Here is a 19,030-nt window from a genome sequence, read left to right as displayed (position 1 = left end):
AGTTATTTCATAAGCTCAGAGGTTAACTTCAGCAATATCATTTTTTTGTGTGAGCATAGTAAATACCAATTATGTCACCCATGTATATATCATGGCACAGCCACAGTAGAACTATCTATAACTGTGATTCTAGGAATTACTATCTAGGATCTTTGGGTCAATTCTGGGAGTTATTATCTAACACCTGGAAACTAGACATTGACATGGCCAAGGATCATGAAAAACTAAACTAAAAAGCTAACAAAATCCTCCTTACATACAACAGTCTATCTGTGGGCACAGACCCTTTTACATTTACAATGAACTGTGAGAGAATGTCTTGGAAATTGTTTGGAATAAAGTTTATATAGAGGTCCATTTTACTTAAAATTTATGATTCTTTTGACTGAAATCAATATTGAAGTTTATAAGCAAAAGTCTAATTAAATGGCATATTTTGGCTTAAAATGAAAAGTGCCCATGGAAAATCTGCATGGGATTGTAGTTTGTAACAGTTAGGTAGCTAGGTTGGTCACTAAAAGGCAAAGATTAAAAGTATGCCATTTAAAGACTCAATAGCTGCAATGCTTATCAATTGTAGTGTTATTTTGAAACATAACGGATGATTATCTTTTTCAGAATTTAGTGGATTTGGGATATTTCTTTTAATACATAAATATCATGTCATTCATTATATAAGTGCTAGCATTTGAGGGTCTAAAGTATTTTCAGAGCAAAAAAAAAGGAAACTTTGAGACTTCTATTCTGGCTTTAAAAACAAGAGAAGAGTTATTTCCAGCCTTTTGCATAGGGTCCCAAATTCAGAGAGAATGGCTGAGTCGACAGGAGTCAACAGGGTCAGCCCAGGATGAGGCAGGGTGTCAGCACTAGCAAAGGCTAAATCTCAGGAAGTAGGTAGAGTTCAGAAATAGGGTTGACACTTGGCACTCCCTACTTTGCAGCTTCCTAATCTTCAGAATGTGCCCTTGGTTTTGAACTCTTACCAGCAACCAACTCTATTGCTTGCTACTTTGGATTCCAGTGTCCTATAGTCACCCTGAGACTAACCTGACCTTCAGCTAGTTTTTAGTTAGGGTCTGCGAAATTCTTTGGCTTTTTCTTTACGAGACTTTTTTTTTTTTAAATACCAAGAACACGGTCAGAGGAGTTGGAAGTATATCATCCCTTGTCCCCCTAGCTCCTTTAAGAGTAGCATAGCACATGACTATTTAGAATATTTAAATGCATTTTAAAATAATGTTCTGAGAATTTCACAATGGTGTTCACTGCTGGTCATGGTGGGAAGCCAGGATTGTAGATACTTTACTTCTATAGTCCAAAAAAAAGCCTAAAGTGTGATAGTTCATAACCAAAAGTCTAATTGAATGGCATGTTTTGGCTTAAGATGAAATGTACCCATGGAAAATATGCATGGAATTGTAGTTTGTACAATTATGTAACTAGATTGGTCATTAAAAATACACCATTTAAAGAATCAATAGCTGCAAACAAATATAGAGAAGCTTAGTACAAATTAAATCTAGAAGTTGAAGCTGTGTGTCTGTTAGCATTAAATTAAATTGCTAAATGCAAAGTTAGACAGTCTTGGCCCAAATTCTCTTCCCTTAGGCTCTGTGCAAATCATAATTGTGAGATACTGCCTACACATACACACTTGCAGATACAAACACACACACAATGTATTTGTATTTAGGATGAACCACATAAAAATCTCTGACATGTAAACTGATCTTAAAAAATATGTCATTTTAATTCAAATGTTTTTCCTTCTCTTCCTTCACAGCAGCAATTTTGGATGAACACTGAATGCTAATAAGGGGAAAATTCACCATTCTAGCCCCCCTCTGAAAAATTAAATTCTATTTAATTACTTTAATTCACAGTATTTAATTTCTTAGTTAAGATATTGACTATTAAGTTTTACCAAAACAAACAAACAAACAAACAGAAAATCTTCCTTTCCTCTCCCCCAAGATTTATAGTTCTTAGTCCTCTGGTTAAACTAATATGTTTAAATATTGAATCAAAATAAATGATTTAAGGGATTTCCTCCAACACATTTATGTCATTCTCTCATTTCCTCATGGCCCAACAGATTGAGACATAATTTTTCAGTCTTATAAAGTCAAACCTATTTAATCATGCTTTTTTTTTTCCTCAATGAAAGGTAACATTAAAAGCTACAAAAAGCATTCACTTCTTTAAAAATATGTTGAACAATAAGGCTTCTGCTGTTATTCAATTTCTACTGGTAAAGAAACATCTTTGGTAGGATAAAGGATTTCTTTATAGAAATTTGCTTGAATATGTTGTTTGTACTGGGAAACCTACAAGCAAATTTTTCAAGTGCAAGCCAATTCTCAGTGCTAGTGTGTAAACTGAGTATCAGGTACCTGATCTGTTCCAGTTACATTAGGAGTGGGTTGCCTACTTCCGAATCCTGGAGTTAAATTGCAATCCCTGTGCTCAGTTATGCATTTACTTTGTCATATGAAATAAATTGCTTTCACATTTTGACATAATATACTTTCATAATTTCCCCAACCAAAAACCCTAAATAAAATGAGAGGAAAGGAAGCAGACTAAATTTCTCTGGCCCAGTTTAGTGATTCTTCCTAAGGCAAGATTTCCATTGACCTTAATCAGAGACAACATACGTACTTCCAAAGTATCATCAAATGCTGGTGAAGGAAATGAAATCAAGAAGCTGTACAAAATAAGACCTAGTCTTCCACTTATGAGATCCCAGGTTAAATCTAGTATATTCTCATGAAAAGATATAATTTCAAACAGAAGATGAAATCAGGCTTAGAAAGTAAATGGTTACATAATTCAGGAGAAGTTCTAATTCTTGAGACAGTCAGAATAGTGTGGTATAGTGGTTATCAAAATGTGGCCCTAGACCCTGGGAATGCCCCAAAACATCTCAAGGGGACCACAAGGTAAAAACATTTTCATAATAATACTGAAATGTTTTAATTTGTAATATAAGTATCAGTAAATATAGGCCACAGGGGGGAAAAAAAAGTTCTTGGCGTAAGGTACTGAATTGTTTTCAAGAGTGTTGGGGGATCCTGATTCCCCGCAAAATGCCACTAATAAAGGGGTTAGCAACTCGGCTTCAAACCCAGAATAACTAGGCTCAAGCCCTGTGTCTCTCATAATGGAGACTGGATGTTGGACAAGCCATTTAACTCAGGACTCTAGGCAACTGTCTAATATAGGAAGGTGCAGAGTTGTTGCTGCCCAATGTTGGAGAGGGAGTCACCTGATCTAGGAGTTCTTTATAGCAATGAAATCAACAGCTCGGTCCCTATCCTTAATCAGATAAATAATATGTGATCAGTTATCAAAATTTCACATTCAGAAATAAATTATTTGAATTTTATTTTAGTTTTAAGTAAAACAAGAGTAAATTTCTCTCGCAATGATATAAATGTATACATGCATCTTCAAATATTCAATTCTGTGCTTTGGTGAATGCTGCTAGGAATTTACAACCAGAATAATTATGGTTTGGAGGGAGGGGGAAAGTGCTAGATTATTATAACATTGAGAAGAGACATAGTTGCTGAAGGGGAATGGAAGAAGTCAAAATATTTTTCAGTGCTAGCAAAAGAGTTAAAAGTTTAGCTCATCAAAATGTATCTGAACATAGAGTTTACAAAATCTGACTTTTTTCTCATACTGTTGTAATTTTGACTTTTAACCACATTCAAAATATTGCAAGCATAGTCATGCAGATGGCATTTTATATCCTTGAAGCTTATCTCATTGAAAGAATGGTTTACTCAGAGAAACAAAAGATTCACTGATTCAAAGCAGATTCTCCCACTACCTTAGTTTATTGTCCATCTTTCATTTGTTAGTCAATCAACAAGCATTTATTAACCACATGCTATGTGACAGGCACTAAACAGGAATAATAATGTTAATCTACATATAATAATTATAGGAATATCAAAGTAAGATCATAAGCACAAGGCAAATACCAAGTATCAGGGTTAAGCCTAATTATAAACGGAGATTCCTAACATCAGGCTACTGGAATTACATACAGAGTTCTGCCAACTGAACTATGTGGCTTTACTTAAAATTTATTAGTTGTCAAATCACCAAAGACCTGTGTTAAAAGGGACTTAATGGATCATCGAATTAAAAAAAAACCCAAACAAGTGATTATACAGATAACTTAGCTTTTGTGAACTTATTTTTTAAATTTATATATACTGAGAATGTAATTGTTTTGTTGAATTGATTTACTTTATAATCAAATGTATTTTAGTTGTTGCATTTAAAAGCCATATTTTCAGAAGACTTCACCAAAGTATTGCAAACACAGTGCAAAAAAAGACTTCACCAGAACACAGAAATCATGACATGTACACACAAAGGTAAAGAATTCTGTGCTTGAATACTTCCAAATAGCCATTAACAATTTCATAGTCTGGGAGCATTAATTGTTAGAAAGCTCTTTCTCATGTTGCTCCAAATCTGACTCAATGTAACTACCATTGGCTTTCCTAGTTCCTTTTTATGGAGCTACTAAGAATAAATTTATTCATTTAAACAGGTAAGAGTGGTTCAAGCATTTGAAGACAACCAGAATACTCTCCTTACTCACCCTTGTGGTTTTCTCTTCTAATAAATTAAATACTTCCACTTTCTTCAGATATTCTTTATATAACATGCTTTCAACTTTGTTCACAATCTTCCTCACACTCTTTAGCAAAAGGTATAATTTATCAATCGTTTCCTTAAAATGCTGTTCTAGGATTGCATGCAATATACTAGGCAAAATCTAAGCAGCACAGAATAGAGTGACTGTGGGGCTGTTATGTTTTTCAGGGACGCCTACATTCTCTGGATGGTGTCAAACCTAGGAGCATGGATCCTTCACCGAGATGTAGGAGAGAGGCGGCCCCTTATATTTCTAGATGACTTGGAGCACAAGCCCTGGGACTAGAGCCCTAAATTTATTTTGCCAGGACCTATGTATAAGTAGAGAAGGGATACTTTCTCTACCTTAGCTATCTACCAATCGTTAAAAAGAATTTTTTTTTCCTCCCTCCCTTCTTCCTTCCTTCTTGTACCTACCTATCCACTTATCTGTTTTTGAGCCTGGATCTCCTTATTTTACCCAGACTGGAAATTAAGAAGACATCCATGTGTCCAATCCCCCAACTGATCTGGTTGGAAACATTAAACTGCTCTATTTTTCCAACTTGGGCCTGTTCACCCTTCCTTAGGCACATAGCCAGGCATTTCTCAAAAGTTCACCATTAGAGTGCAAAGACTTAGTACAGACACCCCAACTGCTTTAGCCCTACTGTAGTCCCAAACTCAGATTCAGGGGATCTACCACACTCAGCTCCCCCAGAAGCTGGGACTATAGGGCATGTGCCACCAAACCTGGCAAAAGGAACTTTATTTCCAAAGGAGAGGTTCCTGGAGATAATCATTGAATATACACTAACACTCTGAGGAAAAGGTAAACCTGAGCTTAATAAACCAGAGAGGGAATTTAAGAGACAAGCGTAGAGCTTGCACAAGAACAAGTATTTAATTAACGTTGTTTATAGAATTGAGCTGAATAGTTTAAATTTTGTTCACTTATTTTTTTATGAAATTTCAGATCATTTCTTATTTTGGATACATAGCTATCTTGGAGTCTTGATGACGATATAAACCACTCTCATTCATTATTTGGTTTTCAACATCACAAAAACTCCTTGAAAGAATTATTTTCTGTAATATTTCTGTAAATTATTTTCTGAATTTTCTGTAACACTGCCTATTATTTACTCAAAAGTCACCATAGAATTTTCATACATTATCTTGATAACATTCCATAAATAACCTAAGAGAATGTCTACATTCATGACTTCTTTCATGATTGCCTACAACCTTTTGTTGTGTGCATATTTGGTAAATAGAAAATAAGGCTATTTATTTTCTAATATTCCTCTATGAATTATCTACAATCTCCCACCTGAAAAATATTTTGAGTATTTTTTCTTAAAAAATTGAAGAAATGGATAAAATGACTATTTGTTGTTGCTCAGTTGTTTTTCAGCTATGTTCAACTCTTTGTGACTCTATTTGGGGTTTTCTTGGCAGAGATACTGGAGTGGTTTGCCATTTCCTTCTGCAGTTCATTTTATAGATGAGGAAACTCAGGCAAACTGAGGTTTAAGTGACTTATCCAGGGTCACGTGATTTGTAAGTATCTGAGATCAGATTTGCACTCAAGAAGATAAGTCTTCTGGCTTCCAGGTCCTGTACTCTATCCACTGCTCTACCTAACTGCTCCCTGTATAATTATTGCATGTGGATAATATATTAAATGCTATTTTCTCAATTAAACATATTATACAGCAAAGTAAGGTAAAACAATGAAATAAAGCTAAGCAGAGAAATAGAAATAACATACGTATTTATCACTTTGTAGATTATAGAAAGGAAAGCTTTTATATTACTATTTACTCAAGTAAGAAAGACAAATAGATGAAAAATGTTTTTATTTGAAATGGAGAAGATGGGAACTCTTGACTTTTTTTTTTTACCATTGATAGTTTTCTGAAGGGACAACAAATTCCATAACAATGGAACTGATGTGATACAGAATATACAAGACATTTCATGATATTAACAATTCAAATAAGTTGCCTTAACCAGTTGATAATTTAATTACATTCAAATACTTGAAAGGCATGACATGATGAAAAGAACAAGGATTGAAAAGAACACTGTACTCCAGTTGGGCATCCTGGCTTCTAGTCCTCAGTCCATCCTAGGCTTGAGTTTTAACCCTTTTAAATTTTAGCTGTTATCATCTGCTGAACAGGAATGATCATTTTTCCTATTTACCCCTCACTGCTTTGTAAGGAGAAAACAAGTGTTTTGTAAAGTGCTTTGTAAACATGCTGGCAGCTAGGTGGCACAGTGAATAAAACACCAGGCCTAGAGGCAGGAAGACCTGAGTTTAAATCTGGCCTTAGACACTTACTGTGTGACCCTGGACAAGTCACTGAACCTTGCTTGCCTCAGTTTCCTCATCTGTAAAATGAGCTGGAGAAGGGAATAGCAAACTTCTCCAGTATCTCTGCCAAGAAAACTCCAAAGGGAGTCACAAAAGGTCAAACACGACTGAAAAACAACTGAACAACAATTTAAATGTGCATTTTTATTATTTCTTAGTTCTAACATGCCTGTATTTTTCAATTTTTAAATGACTATTGTGTGAACATGTGTACACATGGCTCTTTACCTGTAATGAAAGAGGGAATGCACTTGAGGAAGTTTTCAGAATCTTTTTTGAAATTTGTCTTCTTGTGTTCAGCTTTTTTTTTTTTAAGATCCGACACATGAGATTTCAACAGTCAGAAAACTCCTAGTGAGGAATTTCCTTTTCTGTGCCTTCTCAGCAATTTAGAATCTTGGATGTTCTCAAGGATCATTGAAAAGCTAAGTGAATTGTCAAAGGTCACAGCCAGCATGTGTTAAGAATTGGGATCTGAACCCAGGTTTCTCTTCCTGACTGTGAGACCATCAGCCATACCAGTGACATCAAACTCCAATAGAAACAGGGCCTCTAATTTGTACATAACCTTGTAGGCTACATACTGACTTAGTCTTAAAATATAATATGATCAATGCTTTATTACATATTTTTTTATTTTGTTAAATATTTCTCAATTTTACTATCAAAATCTGGCTGTAACTAAACTTGAGTTGCTGCCCTACACCATGCTGACTATTATTATTATTCAAATTAGAATCTTTAAAATACCTTAGATTATTTTAAAATAGTTACAATTCCTAAAAAACTCTAAGTATACTCAGAAAGCTTCCATGACTAATATGGAAAAGTCTGGCTTGATTGGCTATATGTTTTCAACAGCCTGATAGCTAGAGTAAATTAGCCCCTCCTTTCCCTCTTTTTTTTTTTCCTTAAAGAGGGAATCTTTTGGTTCATGGTTAAGGTTACCTATAGGGCAGGGTGAAGGTCATGCCTTCAGTGCAGCTGTTGTACTGCACCTGGGCTATAACTAGAACCCTTCAGAATTCAGTATTGACAGCCCCTTGAGATCAATAATTACAGATGTTAAAAATGAGAATTGTTATATAAGATAGGGAAGTATATCCTGGCAAGCTCTGGAAAGCACAGATACAAAATAATATCAAATATCTAAGCGGTGGAGCAAACTGAGCTAATCGTTAAATCAAATATGTTCAAAATTTCACTTCAGTGCCTGTTACAAAATCCAGATCCTGTGATAAACGCATGCATGGCTTGGTACATTCTATACTTGAAGCAAATCAACTATTTAAGGTTTGTGTTTTTTTTCTAAATTCTAGAGAATAAGAAATTTAGTAATGTGGGGGAAGGGTATGGCCTTTTTTTTTTTTTTGATATGCTTTGCTTGAAATGTACAGATAAATAAGTGCATTAGCACTTTATTTCAATTTTCTTTTATAGACAGGATCAAGACATTTCAGCAGCAATGCTTTCACCTGGAAATGGTGTAAAGTGTTCCACAGTAATTGTCTTATTATTCATGATAATGACAGGAAGACTGACAATGAAAATTAGAATCAGTCAGAAATCTTCCCCAAATGGACTGGCACCACTATTCTGTCTTTTTGGGCCAAAAGATTCTGGATAAAAGGCAAGCCTTCTGCTAAAATGCCATATTGCCCAGCAGGCTCGGGCCAGAGTCTAACTCCCCATAGTCTACTTTCCTTCTAAACAATAATTTCAATAGAAAATTCTAATCTGGATGTTTGTAGGTAGATTTGACACAAAGACTGAGATCTCAAAAAGTGAGAGGTAGTTTGGATGCTTTCCTTCAAATGGATTTGAAGTATTTGTCTAATCTGGTTTTAACTGCAAACTTTTAAAAATAAGTACAAATATAGCTATAATCATTACTATTGCTATCAAACTTAGAATATCAACATGAGTTGGTTCCTTTCAGTTTTAGCTCCATAAAACCTGTACTGATTTTCACAAAGTTCCCTTGACAAATATGGCTAAGCAGTCTGTTTTTTCAATCATTTAATCCTTCACACTATATCTGAAAATTACTTCATATTTTTCAAGGCATTTTCACACACATTATCCCACTTAATCCTCACAACAATCCTGTGAAATAAGCAGTTCCTTTTATCCCAAAATTATAGATGGGCATCTAAAGCACAAAGATTAAATGATCTGTCTAAACTTCTACTATCATTAGTGTAGCCAGGACTAGAACCCAGGTTCTGATTACAAGTTGAATATGCTTTGTACAACAGTTAATGGCTTTCCAAAGATACTGAGATGCATATTGCAGTTTTGTAAACTATGCCAGCAAAGTTCTCTCTTTTTATTCCAATTTAGAGTGCTAACATGGACTAATGGTTGGAAAGATGGAGTATGTCAGAAGATGTGAGTTCAAATCCAGTCTCTGAAATTTATCATCTTTGATAATGGGCAAATCAGCCTCTGTGATTCATTTTTCTCAACTGCAAAATAAAGGACTTGGGTGAGATGGCCTCTAATTCCAAATCAATGATCCAATAATCACAAATCTAATATATTCACTTTAAATCATGATGATACAAGATAAGACCATTCAATTTGGTAATAAAAGGAGAATTTATTATTCTATAACAGTTATCTAGTCAGACAGCTTGTAAAGTTGACTTCTTATGAATACCCTTCTCTCATTTACATGAGGAATTCCCCTGTCATTTTGCTTATGTGTAGACTATAAGTCACTACCACTGAATCAATAAATACCAAATCCCTAGGGTTTTTCTCTTCACAAGAACAGAAACCAGGCCTTTTTCACTTCATCAAATAGAGTGAAAGCAAGGAAAGGAAAAATAGCATAAGAATTTATAAAGCACCCAGGTGCCAGGCACTGTGCAAAGCTCTTTTTACAAATATTATCTCATTTGATCCTCATAATAGGGCTTCATTCATGGTAGGTGTTATTATCTTCATTTTTTAGTTGAGGAAACTGAGGAAGATCACAGTTAAGTGACCCGCCCAGGGTCATGCAGTTAGTAAGCAACTGAGGTCACATTTGAAATCAGGTCTATGAGAATCCAAGCCCAGTGCTCTTTGCATTGGGCCTCTAGCTGCTAACTACTATGAAAGCATTGTCCTAAGTACTAGGGACATAACAATGAAAATAAGCAGTATCTATCCTTAAGGAACATACAGCTGAATCAGGGTGAGACGGCAGATGACATACATAAAACTGAGTCTCTTCATAGCAGAATGATGTAGAGAAAAGGGAAAACCAGGCAAAAATGTAATGAGTACAATGGGGGAGAGAGGGAAAAAGGGGAAGAAAGGGAGAGAGAGAGAGGAAGAGAGAGGGAGGGAAAGAGAGGGAGACAGAGGGAGAGGGGGAGGGAGAGAGAGAAAGATGAGGGAAGGGAGAGAGAGAAGGAATGCTTATTGTTCATCCTTCAGGATAGGGAACAGATCTATGATAGCAGTGATTTAAGCAAATTCTCAATGAGGAAACTTCCTTTACCAATGCAGGTCAGAGACTTTCTTAAAGAATTGTCTTAAATACTGAGAAGTTAAATTCAGGCTTACACAACCAGTAGGTGTTAGAAGAAGGACTGGAAAGCCAGATTTTCTTGCCTTCAAGGTTGTCTCTCTATTCACTATGTCCTGCTGCCTTTCTCTTCATTCTTAAATTAACTTAAAATGTAACACCCAACTGAAGTATGATTTTTTTTCCTTTGTGTTACATTTCAAAGATCACCACAATTTTGTAGTAAAGACTCTATCTATATCCTTTAAGATCATGATGAGGAAAAAAACAGAGTAGATAATTTACTTAGTTATTACTGTCTCAGGGAGGGAAGGAGAGAGAAATAGAATTTGGAAGTCAAAACTTTAAAAATACAGACATCATAAAAAAAAAAACTTGGAAAATTATGACTCCATGTCTAGCTTTTTAGAAAAATAACTATTATTAAATACCTTTAAGTTCATATTATGTGAAATCATGCTTGATCGTTATCAATATTTGAATGAATCTCCTATATATCTATTTGTAAGTAAAAACTGTAATTTAAATAATAAAATATCTCAGACTTAAAGAGAGGCAGCACTGATAATGTCCCTCACTCTGTCTGCTTCACTCATCAGTCAGATTTGCCTTGGATAGGGGACTCTGACTTCTAAGGGAGGCTTTGTCCTCTAATTTTCTAGAGGTAAGTATTGAACATTCCCATTCCCTTCATCCCTTAATTCAACTGAGGTGGAAAAAAGAAATTGGGCTTTTCTGAAGGAATTTTACTAGGTTAGTAAAGTAAAACAAACTACACAATACAAAAACAGAATTGATGAGTTACAGAGCCCAGACATATTCCTTCAAGATGTCTATAATTCAGATAAATCTTTTCTGGCTTGACTTCTGAAAAGGCAACTCCCTGTCCCCCAGACACATGCACACATGCACGCGCGCGCACACACACACACACACACACACACACACACTCTCACATACCTGGTCTTGATCTTCATTCATTCTTTCCTCAGTCCGATTTTGTTCAGGCCAGAATCCTAGAGTCTTTGGTGGAGGTTGATTTCCCACTTATTTGAAGCTTAGCTCCTTGACTCTCCTGTTGAAACTCAGTCTAAGACTAATCTAAACCAGCCCTTACTGGACCCAACATTAAACCCAGTGACTCAATCCCTTAAGCATGCTTCCCCTTTCTTAGGATAGATTTATTTTCTTTCCTAGTCTCCAGTTTGGTTCCCTATCTCAGATCTTAGATCAAGTTCCTTTTTGTGGCCTTTAGAATTCTTATCAGATGCAAGATGGTAAGATATTATTCAGGATAGGGTTAGGGATTCTATAGTCCAGTTTACCAGCTCTTGCTTCCCTATATTTTGAAGCTGATGACTCATTAGTTTCATTCAGATGATAATAGATTTAAAGGCTAAAGGGACTCTAAGAGGTCATGGAGTTCTACCCTTTAATTTTACAGAAGAAGAAACTGAGAGCAGAGAAATGACTGACTGAGGGTCATGTACATAGTCTGAGGTTTTATTCAAACTCAGGTCTCCCAGATTCCAAGTCTAGGGCTATGCCTGCTGTACCACCCAGGTGCCCACTAAACTTATGATTTTATAACACTTTAATACAGATTTTGTACATGATAAAATAAATAATCACTAGTATGCATATTACATTTTAAGTTTTGTAAAAGTGCATAATATATTATTTATTTTAACAACACTAGGAGATAAGTACTATTTTAACGTCCATTTTACAGATGACGAAAGTGAGGCTTAAAGGAATTCAGTGACTTGTTCAGTGTCACACAGCTACTAAGTGTCTGCTCTACATGAACTCCAGGCTATATGTACTATACCACAGAGATGTTTCATAGCCTCAATAAAAGTGAGGTAAGTGGCATTTCACCGCAGCCTAACGAAGCAATTGCTTAGGTGACAACATCTCAAATACATAGTACTTTTTTTGTTTACAACAATTTTTCCTCATAACATTCCTGTAAGAGTCAGTCAGTCAATAACCATTTATCAAGTACGTGCTATGCGCCAGTCACTGTGACAAGTGCTAGGGATCCAAAGAAAGGTAACAGCTCCAGTTCTCAGTGAATGTACACTCTAATGAAGACTGGAGAAGCATCACTCGCATTTTACACTTTAGGTAACTGAGATTCTAAAATGGAATTTGAACCCGGAACACCTGTACCTAAAACCACTGTTCTTTCTACTATCCCATACTACTCCTAAAGCATGGTGGTAGTGAATGAAGATTATATCTGCCTACAGTTAGCCTGACATAAAGAAAATCTTCTATGAAACTATGGAAACCAGCTTAAATCCCAAACAAGACAGCTCACAATATATTGTATATAAGGTGGATTATAGTGTGTAAGGGGATTTTGTTATCCTTTTTAGGGTTTTGTTCCCAGGATCCATGGTTGTAAAAATCTCCACTTCTCAGTTGTTAGATATGAGTTCTCATGACCATGGTTCAAAAGTTTCTACCACAACTGCACAGTGAGATATAGGGATGAGGTAATGTAAAATTGTGAACTGAATGTTGGCAAATGCCTTCATCTGTTGCCCTATAAATCAAGTGGGCACTGGTTAGTAAGTGGGGATTTGGGATTCATGATTTGGGTAATGCATAGAGGAATGAATGTCCCTGCCTCAATGGGTCCCCATTGAGGCTTGAGGGGATTTAGAGAAGTGCACAAGCTAGAACACTGTGCCTGTCCCAACTGACCACATCGAGATGTAATGGTAGTTGCCCCCCTTCTTGCCCATCCCTGTCAGAAGGGTGATTAGGGAATGCTGTAGGAGTTGGTGCTCCCATTATCAGCAACCCTTTGTAAGAAGAATAGACTAGAATAAAGTTTGCTTATTTAACTCTTTATTATTACTCTGTTCCTGTCTTCCTTTTTGCCTAGATCAAGACTGAATGCTAGACCACCTGCTATCAGTCCTCCTGTGTTTGTCTGTCTGACAATTCACATAGTCAGTGTGTTTATCTGTGAAACATATACCAATGTGGGGGCATGGGGATGGGGGGGAGTAATAGCTAGGGGAAGATGGTGACAATGACTGGTATACTTTGCAACTATATATGTGTAAGCTTATTCACAAAATGAATTCATAAACATGATGTGACTACATACTAATGAATCTCTTTCCATAATATACACACACAAAAAAATCATCTCCTTATCTTATAGCTGTACCCTATGCATCTAGGAGTGACATTTACATGGTTCACTCTGCCCTTTTTTGAGAATAATATCCACTCATTAGGATTCAGGTGATAACAGCAATATTAATAATACATAGAAATTATTTAGAATTTTATGGTTTGCAAAGTGTTTCATGGATATAATCTCATTTTATCCTCATGAAAACCCTATAAGTTAGATACTATTACCACCCCCACTTTATAGATGATGAAACAGAGCTGTTAATCATCTGAGACCATTTTTGAGGTAGGACTAAGTTAAGTGACTTGCTCATGGTTATTTCTTAATCTAAGAGGCAAAAATGGGACTCAAATCGATGTTACCCCTAGCTCCAAGTACAACAGACATAAGAGAAGATCACATTCCTAGATTGTGCCTGACTAGTATAGTTATGCACACTAAATTCCAGCATTAACCTAAGTGTCATCATTCACATATCAAATATTTAATGAAGAATAAATTCAACATCATTCCCTGGAAGGCTAGGTCACAAAATTCCCCCAATATTTCATGAGTTAAATTCCTGTGAAGTCTAATGATTCAAATACAATGAAATCTATTAAGATTTTACATCTTTGATCCCCAAATGGGATCGCGGATTTATATTTGAGATTTACATTTCAAAGAGAGGTTATCTAATCTAACCTCTTCATTTGAAGCTAGGTAAGGGTCTGCTGGTAAACGTTTAACAAGCAGCTCTTCAGAAAAAGTTAAAAAAAGAAACCAACACATTTTAACAGTGCATTATTTACATTTTCTCCACCCCTTTCTTAAGAATAGACAATCAACAAAACAATAAATGAAGCCCTGATTTAGTCTGCTGATTTCAAAGGTATAAATGCTCACATGGAAAATGAAGTAGGCATTTACAAATCATCTATTTGAGAGCCAGATTGAGCACCTGATATTAAGGCCAAAGAAGGTAGCTAGCTCAAAGCCAAATAATCAGTATGTAGACTGAGTGATATTTAAGCCTAGCTATCCTTACCTCAAAAACCTCGAAAACATTTCTTTTGTGAAAAACCACCTTTCATTCATTCATTCATTCACTGATAATACATCTTTCCTGAAGGGAGATTGTTTTCAATTATTAGCCAGAATATCATTCAGCTTACAGAGTTATGACATAAATTTTCTTTTGATAAACACATACATTTTCTTCAAAATTTCATAATGGAAGAATCAAGCAGATCAGATTTTTAAGAATATTGAAACAATTGCTTTCAAAATAAATTCATAGGGGTGGCTAGATAAATAGAGTACTAACAGTAAATAGAGCACTGGCCCTGGAGTCAGGAGGACCTGAGTTCAAATCCAACGTCAGACACTAAACACTTACTAGCCGTGTGACCCTGGGCAAGTCACTTGACCCTAATTGCCCTGCCCTCCCCTCTCAAAAAAAAAAAAGGAAAAGAAATTCATATAGTCTATCAATAACATGCAAGACATATGGGTCCTCCTAATGAAAAATATGCAACTCTATTTGGGCAGCTAGGTGGCAAAGTGGATAGAATGCCAGTCCTGGAGTCAGAAAGACTTATCTTCTTGACTTCACATCTGTTTTCAGACACTTACTAGCTGGGTGACCCTGGGCAAGGCCCTTAACACTGTTTGCCTCAATTTCCTCATCTGCAAAAAAAAAGAATTGGAGATGGAAATGGCAAAGCACTGCAGTATATTTCCCAAGAAAACCACAAATGGGGTCATGAAGAGTCAGACATAACTGAAAAACAACAATATCTGGAACAGTTACTATTTTGGAAGGAACAGAGTTTATGCATGCCATCATTTGTACATTCTCTGTCCATTCAAACAAAAATGTATTTTACTCCTCCCCAGAAAAATGGTGATTTAATTGGTATGGGGGATTCGTATTATGGAAATCCCCTGTACAAATACACATCAGCAACTCATGTATTACTTATACAACTGCTTATGACCCTAAGATGCTAATTGACTCACTCTTGGTTACAAGGTTCCAATCCAATATTTGAACTCATATATTTTTAATTTCATAGCCAGACTTCAATTCACTAAATCATGCTACATTTCATGTATGTATGTGCATGTATGTATAAATATGCTTATATCATATATACATATATATACTATACATGATTGTATTTTCCTACTAAAAGGGGCAAATCTGAAGTTCAGTATCTAACTGAAATCCATTCTTCTAAGTTAAATTTGTTGTCTAAGTAAAATTAATATAAAGACAGTGCAGGGGTTGCTAGGTGGCGTACTGAATAGACCACCGGCCCTGGAGTCAGGAGAACCTGAGTTCAAACCTGGCCTCAGACACTTAACACAAAAACTAGCTGTGTGACCTTGGACAAGTCACTTAACCCCAATTGCCCTACCTCCCCATCCCTCCAAAAATAAAAATAAAACAAAACAGTGCAGCCAGTGTTTATCATTTATTTTAAAAACCAAAGTACAGAATAATGCTTAATTCAATTTTTGTCACCCTTGCATCAAAGTTACTATTATTCTTACTATATGAGCATTGTATATACCTATATATCAATACAGATATAATACTGTGAATACTGAGTACAAAAATAATTTCAAATTAGTATACTGCTTTAGCAACACCCTAAAATGTCAAATAAAATTCCAAAAAGAAACACTGATTTATCTGGATTCAGAACAATGAAGAATATGATTAAGATGCTTAATTATATGTGTGTTTCTTGTATGTGTGTGTGTATGAAGAGTGAAGTCTTAGAAAGTCAAATTTTTATGTTAGAATTCCAAATATCAGAATATATCCAAGCATATACACATAAATATAAGCATTTATATATGCATATACCTATCTAGATACATAGTTGTTTGAGGGAATATCCTCATTGTTGAGATCACATATTCAATAATTGAAGAATACACATATACATGCATATATTCAGATTTATTTTGTATATGCATCTATAGTTTTGTTATAAGACTGTATTCATTGATGTTTCAGATTTTCCATATATATGGCAAAATCTGCAAACTAGTTAGAGATGTTTTAGCTAATAGAGACAAAGACATAGGCACATACATATATGTTTATGCATGCATGTATACATACATACATACAACTTTCCAGTCATACTTCTTAAACATTTGCCTATGGCTGGGTCATGCAAAATCCAAGAAAATTCAAGATCAAAGCAAATTTCAAGAACCATGAATTACCTTTCAGGAGCTTTGCAGACACATGTGTACTTGAAGGCAAAAGCCCTATCTATAACTCTGACCATGTCTAACTTCCGGCAGAACAGATCTAGTTGTCATGTTTGCTGTCAACCATAAAGACCAGCTGAGGATAACTATGTTGATTGGCTCTCCTGAGCTGTTTACTGAATATATTAAAACAGGATTGCAAGACTATCCTACAAAGGTGACCTGTCTTAGATAGCAGTAAGGGTATGACTATGACAGATGGCATTTTATGAGTAAAATTGCTATTCTTTGCTTCCTTTATTTCTTACATGTAAATAATATTATATATTTGTGCCCTCTAAGTTATTGACAATCAATATCCTAGTTCTTAAAATTATATTTTCCAGAATTGAAAATTGGCAAATATTTGAATCTAAATGTCAAAATATAAAAGAAAAACAAATGTCTGAATCAAAAACTATAAAATTATTATACACCCAATTATAAATTACTTATTCACATTTTACATTATTTTAAAATTTTGTTGCTTACCAAAATATCTTTTCCAGCCCACTTGCACTCGTCCCTTCGCGTATGAGAAACTGGCCAAGCAATCTAAAAGCAGAGAATAAAGATTACTTTGGGGCTGCTTGGAAGGAAGGTTCATTTAGGATCATGACTACAATTGTTCTAGGTCAGGCTGGTGTAGCCAAGATCTGTACAGAATCAAAAGCAGATCCCATAGATAGAATTACCCCCCTTTCTCAGTGTTTCAAATTCCTATAAAGATATGTCCATTTAATTTAATTCAGGTTTAGTTTAAAAAAATATTATTTTTTAAGAAAAAGTGAACAACACGGAAGACAAGCTATAAATATATGCAAATGTTATTGCTACCCTCAATTATACAACTTCTTCCCCTTTTCCCAGAACTTTAGACATTTGAAATTGTTTGCCTTTCAATATATGATAAATTTGATCTCTTTGTTCTTTATTTTGTTCATAATTACCATTCATTTAAAATTATTATTTTGGTATGGAAGGACCTGCCTCTTTATTGAGTCAAGTCACTTCACCACTGTGGGCCTCAGTTTCATTATCTGTTAAATGAGGGGCCAGGATCAAACACTAAATCTATGTTATCACTGAATTAACTATTTATTATTTTTGCTTTAATAATTCAAGATTCTGCAACATTTTTCATTATGGATAATCCCTTTCCCAACATGGATCAAAACCTCCTCATGACTTGGGAGATATTCTGAGAGTTTCTGGAATCAAAAGACATCACACTGCAGTCAACCCAGTAATGAGTCACTATGAAGTTATCCAGGTTGGTCTTCCAAGCACCTTTATATTCAATGTTGAAAATAGAAATTAGAAGAATATCATCCTAATTACTAAGCAACAATAAAATGCCCAAGTCTTATCATTAATTTTGACTACTCTGTGAGATTTTTCCATTTATGTGTAATTTGTGATTTTAACAAAACTTAAAAAGTAGAAGAAATAAGGTGCTGGGAAACAAGGACTTCTCTCTCCGCTGTAATTGTGCTGTAGTCTTGACCAAATTAAGTTAGATTTTTCCTTACTGTCACTAACTTGACATTAGAAGAATAGCTACATAGTCACCACAAAGACAAAATGATTTAACCATTTGTCTAGTGAAATCAGGACAGTTCAAAAGTTGGTATGACAATTCAAAGATAGGTATAAATACACCAAATTGCAAAGCAATTATGCCAACATGTTGTTGAATGTTTTCAATATAGGATATCATGAGACAATTATAAAGAATTTGTTGTGTAAGTTGTAGGACCAGGCCCATTAGTGCATTGGTAGAGGTTGCTATCAGGTAAGAAAAACTCCTTTTACTAATGCAGATCAGAATTTTTTTTTTTTTTTGTAATCTATAGGTCTACAAAGTTTCTCAGAAAAATGAGAAGTTAAATGATTTGAGTTTAGGTATTCTTGGTTTCAAGTCTGACTGTCTAACCATCATAAGACATGGTCACTCATGTCTAAAGTCAATTTATATAAAAGTATTATATACACTTCTAAATGAAGATAAAACAATGAAGGACTTGAGAAGGTGATGGGCAAATATTAATGCAAG

General features: G+C 35.1%; 1 protein-coding gene across 17 annotated transcripts in view; it reads right to left on the bottom strand.

The window, feature by feature from the left end:
* Positions 1-19,030, bottom strand: part of LOC138175870 (semaphorin-3A) — a 666,319-nt gene that overhangs the window by 197,298 nt on the left and 449,991 nt on the right. For 16 of the 17 annotated variants that reach the window (XM_069106486.1, XM_069106490.1, XM_069106487.1 and 13 more), the window contains one exon: positions 17,467-17,529. In XM_069106486.1, coding sequence (XP_068962587.1) covers positions 17,467-17,529 — 63 coding nt within the window. Of the gene's footprint in view, positions 1-11,522; positions 11,684-17,466; positions 17,530-19,030 lie in introns of those variants that run through there. The other variant, XM_069106505.1, reaches the window with a different exon arrangement.

The sequence above is a fragment of the Petaurus breviceps genome, unplaced genomic scaffold (genome assembly GCF_028583685.1).
Source record: "Petaurus breviceps papuanus isolate PSGF00001 unplaced genomic scaffold, PetGlider_PUasm1.0 79, whole genome shotgun sequence".
Taxonomy (NCBI): Eukaryota; Metazoa; Chordata; class Mammalia; order Diprotodontia; family Petauridae; genus Petaurus; species Petaurus breviceps.
This window is presented reverse-complemented; position numbering and strand designations above follow the sequence as displayed.